A 14,216-nucleotide genomic window follows, 5' to 3' on the forward strand; every position below is an offset into this window, starting at 1 on the left:
TTATATGTACAGCATATAAATTTTGAATTGTTGGCCAGGCACAGTAGCTTATACCTGCAATCCCAGTGCTTTGGGAAACTGCGGAGGGAGAATCACTTGAGGCCAAGAGGTTGAGACCAGTCTGGGAACATAGCAAGACCCTGACTCCACAAAATATTTTAAAATTAGCTGGACACAGTTGTGTGTTCCTGTGGTCCCAGCTACTCAGGAGGCTGAGTTGGGAGGATCGCTTGAGCCCAGGAGTTTGAGGGTATAGTGAGCTATGATGGTACCACTGCACTCTAGCCTGGGCAACAAAGCAAGACCTTGTCTTTAAAAACAAATCTCACTGTGATGGTGGATGTGTCCTTTTTCCTTGCAGTTTTTTTGATTTATCTATTTGTACATATAGCATATAAATTTGGAATCGTTGGCCAGGCACAGTGGCTCATGCCTGTAATCCCAGCACTTTGGGAGACTGAGGCAGGAGGGTCACTTGGGGCCAGGAGGTTGAGAGAAGCCTGGTCAACGTAGTAAGACCCATGTCTACAAAAAATAATAATAATAATTTTAAAAAAATAAATTTTGAATTGCTGTATTCTGAATTGAACCACTTATCATATTTCTCTAGTAATATTTTGCACCCTAAAATATATTCTCTCTGATATTAATATAGGTATTTTATTTGGGGTAGTTTTTGCCTGGTTTTCTTTTTTTTATCCTGTAACTTTCTGTTTTCTCTGTCTCTGTAAATTAGATATATATCTTATAAATAGCATTTAATTCATCCTGACAATCTGATTTTTTTTTAAGTATCTTAACTGGAGAGTTTAATTCATTTACACTTATTATGGTTACTGATAAGTTTGCTTTCTTATGTTTTCTCTTATTTCTCTTTTCAGCTTTCTTTTGAATTGAATACATTTATTTTTAATTGTATTGTTTTCTTTCTGGTTTGGGAGTTACATATTACTACTTTTTGTAAATACCTTTCAAATTTTAACATTCATGCCCAACCTAGTAAAGATCTGTACAATACAAGGATTTTTAAATCAGTGCTCTTCATGCTTTTGCTATTGTTATTTATAATTTTAGTGCCATCTTATTTATTTGTTTGATACTTACTATAAATTCACTGTTTCCATCACTGAATGTTTTCAGTGTGTAGATTTATTTTCTGTTTATCTCTATTCCTTATTGTGTCTTGATCCTTCCATCAAGTAAAATTTTTCTTCTTCCAAAAATATGTGCTTGAAAAATTTCTGTGGTAAAAATGTATGGAAGGTAAACTCAGTTTTTGCCCATCTAAGAATGTTATTTTGGCCTCATTCTTCAAATTTTGTTGGCTAGACAATTCTAGACTGGCAGTTACTTTCTTTCAGTACTTCGAAGATATTGTTCTACTTTCTTCTGGCTGCTTTTCTATCTCCTATTGATTGTTTCCTAGAATTTGAATGTATACGTTCCATGTTGAACTCAATTTGTGAGCTTCTTCCTATTTCTTATGCTTGAGATTTGTTGTGGTTGGAATTTGTTGTAATCTGCATCCAAACTGGAAATTTTTTGTGGATTCACAGTTAATACATTTCTCCCTTCCACCCAGAGCCACTAACCCAAGAGAGACAAATTGATTTCCTGTCCGCTTTTGTAGGACAAATTTTTTTCCCCTAGTTGTGTGACCTTTTCTCTGAGAATGAAGCCTTTGCTGAGCTTTAGCTTTAAGCAGAGGTTTCTGCAGTCTTACTTCCATCCTACAAAGGCCCAAGGCTTTATGATCCATTCCTCTGAGTGCAGCATCCTATGAAAACAGTAGCTCTAGGCCATTGGTGTTCAGTTGAAATTCCCAGGGCTGTCAGCTTAGGCACTTGCTAGTTTCCTGATCTTGTTTTGTTTCTAATCTCAGAGTATTTCTTAGTTTCTTGCAAGTTCATCAGTTTTTAAGAGGTATCATGTGTGAGTGCATATAAATTTTTACATACATATAAGAGAGGATTTATTTTGTTGTTTACAAGAGTTTTTTGGAGATCTCTAAGTCTCTTCTTTGCCTTTTAATGGAAACGTTCTCATTTTTTGATCAAAAAATCACATTTTGTTTCTCCTGTCACTTCTTGTCGTAGGTGAGCAGTAGGTCATCCAGTCCCAGTGTCAGAATGATTACTACCTCAGGACCAACCTCAGAAAAGCCAACTCGAAGTCATCCATGGACCCCTGATGATTCCACAGGTGACCAGTCTGTTTCTTCATACTTACGAAGTTCAGTCAATCATGTTTATATTCATTTTCATTTGACCATGTCATTGCTTTAATTTTTACAAAGGCAGGCATTATACTGCTGTTTAGATTTTTATATGAAATAAACTATTTAGGAATACGTGTTAAAATGCCATTTTGAATACAGAGACAGAGACTGCCTTGCCTTCTGTATTTTTTTTTATCCAGATACTAAACATGTATTTTAAAGATCATCTGTCTGGGGTTTTTTCCAGTTGCAAAGCATATTGAATTCTTGATACTTCAGCCTGTGATTTTCCTACTAGATGCATCTTACTAGATGATAGTAGTAAAGTCATTATTTTTTCAGTAACCAAAATCGGAGAATGGTAAAAATCATCCTTATCATCTTCCTCTCAGTCTTTTGTTCTAAGGACATAAGATGTACCTTAAGGTGAAAAAAATTCTGACCGTTGACCTTTTGAATTATTTTTAACTGATAAGAGACCCCATTTTCAGTTATACAAATATTCTATTAGACCTTTAGAAGCCTGTGAAGAGTTATTAAAGCTCCCCAACATGAATAACTAACTGGTCACAATATTAGTATTAATGTCTACCTGCCTAAAGGTAGTGATGGCACTGTTTCAGTATGGGCAAACAGGAAATGATGTGCCACAGTAGAATTAATTTTTCCTCTAACTTTAAAAGAATACCTTGATAAATGTTTTTAAGTGTACTTATGAAATTTTTTATTTATATTATATTAAGTCATGAAGGGAAAGATGATCTCTTAAGCCCTTGGAAAATTAAAGCATTTGATATTTTATATAAGATCGACTATGTTATTAATAGTAGCAATTAGATTGAAGTTTAAAAGTCAGCTTTCTGCCTTTACAAACTAAAATACAACTCAAGTATTTATAGTTATCTGATGTGGTTTGGTCAAGTTTATAATTTAATTTAAAAAATTAACTGGGTGGTTTTTCTCTGTGTCATGTAAGATAGAACTATGTTTAGCCAGGGTGTACTCTCCAGTTTTAGGAAGTTTAAATTTAGTGGTGGCAAAAACTCCTGTTTCACCCCTAGCACAGCCCAACCTAGGACTGTCCAGAGCATTCACCACTATGCAGCACATGTATAGAATTCATTATAGACTTGCTCCTCCCCAGTGGTAGACAGGGAAATGCTCTTACCCAATTTTATCATTAACATTCATGTGACAGCAGCTCTTTTTGATTTCTGAACCCTTTGGCAAGGGAGTACGCTCCCTGACATTACAGCATTTGCCCAGGTCTGGTACTCAACTCAGCAGAGCCTCCTGTCTTCAGTCTATACTAATCTATATATGCCAGTCAACAGTGTGGCAGATTGTGACTTCATGGGGGTAAAATAAAAAATGTTTAAGCCTCTGTCTCACATAACTGCTACATTTCTGCTTCATGTGTTGCTTCTACCCTCCAACTCCTGTCCCACTGTTGCTTTTTTGTACCTAGAAACACCACAAAATACCAATTGCTAGAGATAATTTGCAATATCAGTTGAATTTTGTCTTTGCCTCGAAATATATTGCAAATGTGTGGCTATAATTTTGAATACATTTTGAAAATGGATGCTCTGGTTTAAGTTTATAATTAATTCAGCTTTGCGGTATTTCTAAGAAAACTATTGATAGCCAAGCTAATAGATTGGGAACCCTAAATTAGGGAACAGATAGGTAAAGTCTCTTTCTTTGCAGGCCCACTGACCAAGGAAAAAATTAAGAGTGTAAACCTAAGTTAAAACAACCTAATTAAATTTTTTTAATTTGAGAGGTTTTTGCATATTTTCAGAGAAAGCTAAAGAGCAAAACAATTTAATAATCCTAGCCAATAATGAGTGCTCTTCAGTTCCTATTTATAATATAATGGGTGTTTAAAAAGATACACATACTGAGAGGATCTAGTGAGAGAGATATCTAGACGCACAATAGAGGGAGCCGCAGAGGGGGAAACTCACTAAAGAATTTTCACCTGTGCTTAGTAGTTTGTGAAGATGTATTAATATAAAGTATAAGGCATGACCCCATTCCTTGCAGTCTGGTTAGAGGCATAATACTGACACATTAAAAATAAACTTATACTATATAATAACTTACTAAATTTATAGTACAAGCTGAGTGTTTCGATAGTTATAAGAGAAATCAATTAAACAAGACCTGGCATGGTCTCTGACCTTTTCATAAAATGATGAGACTTGTTCTTTAGTCATAAAGCAGAAAGGAGAAGGCAACATTCCACTGAAGGGAATGCATACTCAAAGAATATGAGATAGTAACAAGTGTTGTGTTTGAAGGGTCAGAAAAGAGAGTTTGCCTAATTTAACCAAACCGACATGTGCCTTGACATTCAGGAGAAGCAATTAGATTTGATTAGCAATTGAAACACACACACATACACACACACAACTTTCATTAAATAATCTTCCAATCTTTGACCAATTATTGCTAGTAGGGACTGGAAGTTCAATTTCAATTTACTTTGAAAGTGAGAAAGTGAAATCCCACTTACTTGTTTTAGAGAGAAGATGAAATTCAATGAAGGACCTTAAGTTCCCCACCATAGAAGGATTTTAATTATTTGAATAACACAATCCTTGGACTTTTTTCCCACTCTCAGAATACCGTGCAACATTGATGCATTATACTTAATTCTAAAATACATATCAGATACAGGGTGCTGATATAATGAGATAGATAATGTATCAGTGATCTAAGAAAGAATAATAGGAATGGAAATCTTAAATTGAGGAAACTTTTTCAAGACACTTAAATTTTTCTAGTAAATCAGAAGGAAATCAGTCGTTTTAAATCAGTTTTAGTTTTGTGGAAAGCAGTATTTATGTGGGAGCATAGTTTGAAACTACTGTTGGGGTGGGAGGAGAGTTGGTCAGAGAAATAACAAATTAAGTGTATTTCTTGTTGAGCCACTTCAGAAAAACACACATTTATGTTAGTACTGTGTATGAGCTTTAATGGTAAGTGCCTTAAGTCTCTACTGTTTTTCTGTATTGCCCTCCAATATTTAATAAACATTATTTTTCAATATGCAATTCATACTATACTGTTTTAAATTGTTCTTTCTTTCTAATTCTCCATTTAATATGAATGATAATGATAACTACCATCATGTGTTGAGTGCTTAATATACGCCAGCATTGCATGGTGTTCCTCACAGGTATTATCTCATTTGGTCTGATTTTGCTAATTAGCTTTTGGAGTTTCTTGCAAGCACATTCTCAGTGGCTTTAAAAAAAAAAAAAAAAAAAAGCAAAAAAAGAGAAAAAAAACTGGAATATCAGCTAACAATAAATTGGAAGATTACTGAGCCAGCAACCCATCTTGAGTTTTTTTGGATTGCATACAGTGCATCTGCTGTCATCCTGACTTGCCTTTATCCACACCACTCCTTCAAGGAGTTATTCGTCAGAAAAAGGCTGAACAGCTCACTCATTTAGCTCATTTTTTCTCTACTAACAGTGGGAAAGCAACTACTTCTGAAGTAGAAAATTCTATATTACTTCAGAGTTATTCTGCTTACTTCTGGAACTGTTCTACGTAACCATTAATGTTGAGAAGAGACTATCCCATGCATCTCAGTCAAGTTGTATGGCGGTTTTACCTCTTTTGAAATATAAACAAAAGCATTCTATTCAAATAATTTTATAAAATTGACTGGTTGTTTGAATTAATCAACTTACCTGTTTTGGGCATGACATTGAGCCACAGGTTTCATCCTCTTTTTGGTCCCTTACTGTTCATATTTGTAATACACTCTCATCACCAACATCTCATTTTCTGCAGTGATTCTCACTAGGAAGGGTGAGATGAGTGGTGGGGGTCACATTATAACCTATATAAATTGAAAGTGATCCTCTGGAAGAGAATGTATCTCTGCTTTCTCCCTTTCCCTGTTAAGGAACATGGATATTAACAGAGTTGACATAGCCTTCTATAAAATAAACTTAGCATGATAAAGAAAAGAGATGTGGGGTTTGATTAGATAGGGTCAATTAAGACTGAATTTAAAATATAAAGGTCTCATATCACTGTTTTTGTTTTTAATTAACTCAGAGCTTAGAAGCTCTGATATATTGTGTTCTATTCAGTTTATAGTCAACTTAAATTATAGATATGAGAATATGATTGCATTCTAATATCTGATAATTGAATATCCTTTTTTTAACCTTTAGAATTCAGAAACAGACTCTTCCATTACCAATAGCCATAACTTTTAATTTACATAATATTTACTTTAGGAAAAAAAAGCATTTCATTCATGCTTTCTTGCTGTTCATTTATAACTATTTGTGACAGAAAATGAATAAAATACCTGCTTGATTCCAGATACCAATGGATCAGATAACTCCATCCCAATGGCTTATCTTACACTGGATCACCAGCTACAGGTAAAGGAGTACTTTCTCATTGGAAGCTGACTTTTTTCTTCTTAGAGACTTTAAAGCTGATAATTGTGTTGCCACCCATCATTCTATAGTCCTTAATTTATCCTTTTAGTTGGCCTTCTTAAACTTTTTAGAATCAAATCAAAATAAACAATTTTTTTGGTTAAGTTAATTAAACATTAAATTGGCAGACTCATATTCTTTTCAGTCATCTTAAAATCCTCCAGTATCTTTCCTTAGTACTGCTAAGCGTTACATTTTCACTGTTTAATTTTAGTGCATTAAAACAAAACTCATAGGTTTATTTCTATCTAATACATTTGTGATACATTCTCGTGTTCGTAGTGACTGAAAATGTAAATAATATACTTCAGTGCCTCCTCATGAGTATGAGGTCTATAAACATCTTTTAGTTTGATCCTGTTTGCAACCTGAAATGTCATACCAGAGACTACAACTCCAACAATCATGGTTCTCTGTAACAAACTGTTAAAACAGCAAGAGTAAATTTAAATGCTGAGTTAACTCTGACAAAAGGACCCTGAGATTTTCTAGGGCATGGTTTAACAGTTATTTTTAAAAGATCATTGCTTTAGTGCTATAAAAATATATCACAGTCTCTGTGTTAACTCTCAGCTAGATATTGAAATTTGATGTAATTATGTTTTAACATTCCTGATTATTTTCAGCCTCTAGCACCGTGCCCAAACTCCAAAGAATCTATGGCAGTGTTTGAACAGCATTGTAAAATGGCACAAGAATATATGAAAGTTCAAACAGAAATTGCATTGTTATTACAGAGAAAGTAAGTTATTTTTTATGAATAAAAATAAAAATACATTAGTATTTTGAGTTTAAAATATGATAAGGTGCAATGAAAACGTAGTTTTTAGAATTAGTCATTAAGTATACTTTCAACTTGTTTAAGCTTTAAGCACCCTTTTACTAAAAATTTTTAATGCAAAACTCAATCCTTTTGACTATATCATATTAGTGCTATGGAAAATAAACTGTTGCTCTATACCCATTGTTTTATGTTCTCAGAGCTGTTTAGATTTATTGGTATAAAGACTTACTGTTTTCTTGTACATAGATAAAATAATTTGATTTACTAACATTCAGTTGTGCCTTATCTTAAAAACATTTTTGTAGATACACTTTTTCCAAGTGTATGTTTAGGATTGGATTACTTATTAAAAGACTGTATTTCATAACTGAGTGTTTTTCTAAGGTGTTATAGAAACTGCCTTCCTCCCTTTTTAAAGAAATCCAGTCTAATTTCCTTACTACTACATTCACAGTTCTTAAATATGTATGTATCTTCAGTTTTCTTAAGCATGACCTTCAGAAAGTTTTATACTTAGGAAACTAAATTATTAGTGGTAACTAAAATGAAGTGTTAAGGAAAAAATTTTGGCAACTTTATATATGTATGATAATAGGATTCCCTTCATTAATTTTAATCTAAATAAATGAAAGTTTTTTTTCCTAAATTTGTGAAAAGCTTTCTGTATGTGCTTCAAAAACAAAGAGAGAATAGATTGTTTTATCACAATTTATTGATACAGTGATTTAAATGGAACCAACCTAGTATTTGAAAGGTAAGCCTAAATAGGAAATTAAATACTACAGTCTGGAAATCGTAGAAGTAATTATGGAACTGCTGGCACTTTATGTTGAAAAAGCTCGATTTCTTATTTCACGTATTTAACCTATACTTTTGCCATACTTTAATCATTTGAAAGAAGAATTCTATGCTGGAAAAAACAAATGGTAGAGTAGGCTGTTGGCTGTGAAAACTGTGACAGTTTTAATTAATTTTAAATACTTTCAGAAATAGTATTAGGTAATTATTTTGCTTAAGGACCTTTTATTAATTATTCATTTATATCCAGTAACCTCACTTTAGGAAATGCCTAAAGATGCATCTTTTTTGGGAATACTTAATAGTTCCCGAATAAAAGGGACTTAAATAAGTTTATCAGACTATAAAAGAATGAGGGTCTTTCCTGAAAATGCTGGCAAATGTAAGTGTTTTAAAAGAAGTGGTACTTTGTAATTTTTCTCACTGCTTTAAAATGGGAAAAAGCTTTAAATTCGATAGCATTTATTTTAATTAGCTTGCAAATTTTCTGTTAGCTTACCACTCTCTACTATAGTTAAGTAGGATTGTGACTTCAGAATGCGAATGAGTATAAAAGTAGAATGTGAATGATAAAAACTTCATGATATTTTCCCATAGCCAGATAGAACCTTTCCCAGCCTTTTTTCATCCTTCCTATACAAAAAGAGGATAGAAAATGAAATTTTCTGAAACTTTTATTTTACCATTTTATCTGCTTCACTATTTATCCAAGTACAGTTACTTAATAAAAGGATTATGATATTTGTATGATTACACTAGAAATAGATGAGAGTTCTACCCCAGTCCATAATTATGCTTGAGCAGTGTACCTAAGATGCAAAATGATAAACCCAGAATAAAAATTCTCATTAATTGAGCTTCCATCATCAGCCAGTAAGGTATGAATTTTTCCATCATGTGTAATATTATGTGGTATTTGTTTGTAGGCAAGAACTAGTTGCAGAACTGGACCAGGATGAAAAGGACCAGCAAAATACATCTCGCCTGGTACAGGAACATAAAAAGCTTTTAGATGAAAACAAAAGCCTTTCTACTTACTACCAGCAATGCAAAAAACAACTAGAGGTCATCAGAAGTCAGCAGCAGAAACGACAAGGCACCTCATGATTCTCTGGGACCGTTACATTTTGAAATATGCAAAGAAAGACTTTTTTTTTAAGGAAAGGAAAACCTTAAAATGACAATTCATGAGTGTTAGCTTTTTGGCGTGTTCTGAATGCCAACTGCCTATATTGCTGCATTTGTTTCATTGTTTATTTTCCTTTTCTCATGGTGGACATACAATTTTACTGTTTCATTGCATAACATGGTAGCATCTGTGACTTGAATGAGCAGCACTTTGCAACTTCAAAACAGATGCGGTGAACTGTGGCTGTATATGCATGCTCATTGTGTGAAGGCTAGCCTAACAGAACAGAACAGGAGGTATCAAACTAGCTGCTATGTGCAAACATCGTCCATTTTTTCATATTAGAGGTGGAACCTCAAGAATGACTTTATTCTTGTATCTCATCTCAAAATACTAATAATTTTTTTCCCAAAAGATGGTATATACCAAGTTAAAGACAGGGTATTATAAATTTAGAGTGATTGGTGGTATATTATGGAAATACAGAATCTTTGGGGATAGTTCAGTGTAAGGGCTTTGATGCCAGCATCCTTGGATCAGTACTGAACTCAGTTCCATCCGTAAAATATGTAAAGGTAAGTGGCAGCTGCTCTATTTAATGAAAGCAGTTTTACCGGATTTTGTTAGACTAAGATTTGATTGTGATACATTGAACAAAATGGAACTCATTTTTTTTTAAGGAGTAAAGATTTTTAATTCTGTGATTGTGTGTATGTGTGTTGAAACTGTAAAGCTTTTATGACTAATATTAATCTCTTAAATGAAATTAAAAGGCAAAAGAACATGATTGAGCTTAAATGATCATTTCTTCCTGCAATGATTCTTGGATTGTTTTCTCATGTATTTGAAACAAAAAATGAAGAAAAATAATGGAAAATGGAAATTATTGCTCCAGCTAAAAAAGGCTTGGGCTTAAATTTCTTTTTATGATACCAAATGAGGAATAAACCAGGCAAATCAGAAGGAAGTTAAAAAAGTAAATATAAATTCAACAAGTATCCTAACTATCCTGGATATTGAAATATTTGATTTTCCTTACAATCCCATAGAATGCCTGCTGCCTTTCTACACTTTTAAAATAATTTCAACACTTACAGAGTATTTATATTGTTACCAGTAATTTTGCTACCAAAACCTTCAGAATAACTTTAATAATAATATGACATTGAAATAATAGACTATGCAAACTATATTTTTTCAGTTGGTGTTAAAATAAGTCACATTTTGATACCAATACAAGGTGTCTTTCAAACAAGGATGTCATCAATCTGATTTTTATAGCATTAATGTTTTAGGAAGAAAAAGTTCAAAATGAAGGCATTAATTGCTGTGATTATTAGAATTCTGTCATGACCGTATTGCAGTTTTTGCTCTATTTCAGATAAGCAAGATCTAAGAAGTTATCAAAACAATTCTTTAAAATGCTAAAGCAGGTAACTTTTTCTTCCATTATTTTTTCCTCCTACCACTGAGTTTTATAATGAATTCCTTGTGTATACAAGCAATACAGGTGAAGGACAGTTTGTACTAAACTGTTATTTTTAGCTTCTTCAAAAGCTATTTTAGAAAGCTTCCCGGAAATAAATGTCTTCTATCATTTAATTTAAATAAAAGGAGTGTTATTGTTCCCAAATAATTTGATTACCTAGCTGAAACAGATATTGGGTTCAGCATAGTAATAGTAAAATAAAATCGGCAGAGAAAATAACTGTAGACTAGGATAAAGCATGACTCCTCCATAGCATTGTTGCTTGTATGTACATGTCACTCCACTGAAAGGGACCTAGTCGCTTTAAAGAGGCCTTTTATCTCAGAGCACGAGATATCCAAGCGTGAATGCTAAGGCTTGATGTTGCCATTAGGATTTAGCATTCAAGATTTCAGATTTTATTTCTAGTCATTGATGTGTTTTGCTGTATCATAACACACTTAAAGGGAAATTTTATTACAGTTTTTACTTGTAGTCATTTCATAAAAATATCCAAATAGCTAAATGGAAGAAAATAGTAGATTTAGTCATGGTACCAAATGCAAGAGGCTGTTGAACAGTTGCTTGTTTGTTTACAGTAAGTTCCTTGGGATTTTCAGTACTGTAGTTGCCCTGGACAATTGAGTACAGTTCAGCCTTACTCTGTTTTTAAGTAGTTGTGTTGTCAATTTCATGCTTTTAAGTCCTGATGATCCCTGGAGATGGGAGAAAAAGATACCGGGGATAATTAAAATCCACAGCCAGTTTCATCAGTGTCCTTATCCATCAAACCTGCAAATAAAAATGTTAACAAGGAGCCAAACTTATTCGCTCTGGTTTTACAATTTATTTTGACCTTCCTTTTTTGGGTGGAAATCGCAAACAGCCAAGCAAGTGGCTGGAATGCTGCAGTCTAAGAAATTCAAAAACAATCACTGAGTAAGCCCTAATTACATTTTACTCTTGCCTCCAGGGAAAGAAAGAAAGCTTTTATCTAATCTAGTGGGAAGTATTCATGAGCAATAAAAATCACTTTTTTGAGTTGAATGATAATCAGTTAAGAATATTTACCGTATAGCAACACAGCGTATAAAGATTTGTTAAAAGTTGTTTACAAATGTTTGACTATTTTTGCTGAAGTATTTTAGAGTATTGAATGTCTTCTCTCTTCAAGTTTCTTTCATGTTCCTAATTTCAGCTCCTGTAGCCAGAGATCACAGGTCTTCCCTGTGAAACTTTGGTTTCTTTCTATAAATGTGTGTGGTTTTCAGCGCTCAACTCCTGTCTTCAAATGGTAGTAAGTTCTCCTTCTACTTCTGTCATTCAGAACATTTTATGTCAAATGATGTAATGCAGAAATTCTTGTCCATACTTGTAATTGAAGGAAGCTTTTTAGATTTATTTTTGTTTTTAATAAAATTCAGATTACTATTCTAAAGTGGTACGTAAAAGTGGTGAATGACTTGTATCAGCAAATGAGCTGTGAGGTGTTCTGCTGTAGCACCGCGTTTACCTTACACAGAATCTAGTCAAAACTGAAATGGCACTTTTGTACGACAATCAGGGTTTTTAAGAGGCTGGGTAATTGGCCGGTTAACACATCATCTCTTGCATTTCAACGTTTTGTGTTAAATGGAGCTCTTCACAATTTCGTGAGTCCTAATTTGTATGAAGCACAACACGTCATATATCGCTAAGTGATTCTTCTCATCAGAAAGCTGTTTTCTTAGAATATTTCTAAGTTAAATTAGGTATTTCATTCCTTTATCAACCTGCTGGCTTTCCAACCTAAACATATGCACACATTCTTATAAACTCTACCTTCATTTAAGTAAATCCATCCATTCATTTGCTCATTCTTTTAATAAATATTTGTTTATCATATATTATAAACTGCACTGCTATTACCAATACCAAGTTACATGTCCATTTCAGTCACAGTAGTTAGATAGTATTCCCATCTTACAGATGGGAAAATAGGCTCCTAAAGGTTAAGACTTGTGCCTAAGTCTGCTTTTCCATCATCATCTGTTTCAGGCAGAATCTCATGCATGGGGACGCCGTGGCCACTGTTAGTCCATGATGCAAAGAAAGCATAGGAAAAATCTTAGATTGAATGGCAAACAAAGGAAGAGAACGAGATAACATAATTAGAAGATGCAGGGGCTTTGTGACCGCTCTATAGATAGCAACAAAGCCAACACTGAGACCCACCCCTGTGTCTTTTAAAACCCAAGTCTATTATCTAAACAACTTTGCCATGCTGTAATTTTAAATGCTCTCCAAATTCTGAGGTGATTTAGCTTTCACATTGACTTATTTGGCAGGTGGGAGATCTGCATGGTTTCAAATTGGGGTATAATTCATGTATGATAAACTGCATCCAATTTTTTAAAATGCAGATATCCTACCTGCCAAATAAGTCAATGTGAAAGCTAAATCACCTCAGAATTTGGTGAGCATTTAAGTAAAAGTGTGCTGCTCACAGAGTTTTGACTTATATATTCACTTGGGAAACCACACCAGCAGTCAACATCCTCAGTATGTCTACCACCCCCAAAAGTACCCTCTTGCCCCTTGCAGTTGAGCCCTCCTCTCACCCCAGTCCCCAGACGACCACTGTTCTGCTTTCTAATAATATAGATTAGTTTGCATTTTCTACAGTTTTACATAAATGAAATCCTAAAATACGTACGCTTTACTGCTTAAGCCTTTTCCCCCACTTGAGTAGTTTTTGTAATTCCTTTGAGAGGAATTTTAAATCTGTTGTTTTTCTTTTCTTTATTTTTTTAAGTTGCAGCTGCTTTCTGTTTGCTCAAAATCCCGGGAAAGACTAGGTTGGTTGTTATGCCACAGAACAATTTGCAAAACAGTATTTTCAGTAACAGTGAAGATAAGTCTTTGTAAAACTGTTTGACACTGTCTTACACAGATGTTGTCAGTGGTCCTTCCTGATATGGTGATGCACATAGAAATAATATTTGCATTGGCAGATGATATAACGCTTAACACCAGGCCCTATGCTCCTTTTCCATCCATGACTAGACACTGATCTTGGAGGTTCCAACACCCCCTGCCATGCAGTTCCACCAAAACAGAACTTCAGTTTAAATGACCTGCCCATCAGTTACTTTAGGCAGCCTTTAAATCAGTAGCATCTGTGTTATGCATAACTTGAGTCTTCCAAAATACATACGTCCACTTTTCAATGAAGCTTTTTTGAGAAATGAATGGCTATTTAACTCTATTTGAGTGTCATGGTACTTTCAAATTTCCAAGTCATGAAAGGCCTTCCTTTTCCTTTAATTTAATGGTTAATGATATCTTATCAGTGCCATATA

At 33.8% G+C, this 14,216-nt stretch overlaps 1 protein-coding gene across 3 annotated transcripts in view; it reads left to right on the top strand.

Moving 5' to 3' along the window:
- The window catches only part of LOC105496641 (mitogen-activated protein kinase kinase kinase 7), a 73,019-nt gene extending 60,706 nt beyond the window's left edge, over positions 1-12,313 (top strand). For 2 of the 3 annotated variants that reach the window (XM_011767173.3, XM_011767181.3), the window contains 4 exons: positions 2,097-2,202; positions 6,575-6,636; positions 7,323-7,438; positions 9,205-12,313. In XM_011767173.3, coding sequence (XP_011765475.1) covers positions 2,097-2,202; positions 6,575-6,636; positions 7,323-7,438; positions 9,205-9,385 — 465 coding nt within the window. In that variant the 3' untranslated portion in view covers positions 9,386-12,313. The remainder of the gene's footprint in view (positions 1-2,096; positions 2,203-6,574; positions 6,637-7,322; positions 7,439-9,204) is intronic. The other variant, XR_011623535.1, reaches the window with a different exon arrangement.
- The last annotated feature ends 1,903 nt before the right edge of the window (positions 12,314-14,216 follow it).

The sequence above is a fragment of the Macaca nemestrina genome, chromosome 5 (genome assembly GCF_043159975.1).
Source record: "Macaca nemestrina isolate mMacNem1 chromosome 5, mMacNem.hap1, whole genome shotgun sequence".
NCBI classification, from domain to species: Eukaryota; Metazoa; Chordata; class Mammalia; order Primates; family Cercopithecidae; genus Macaca; species Macaca nemestrina.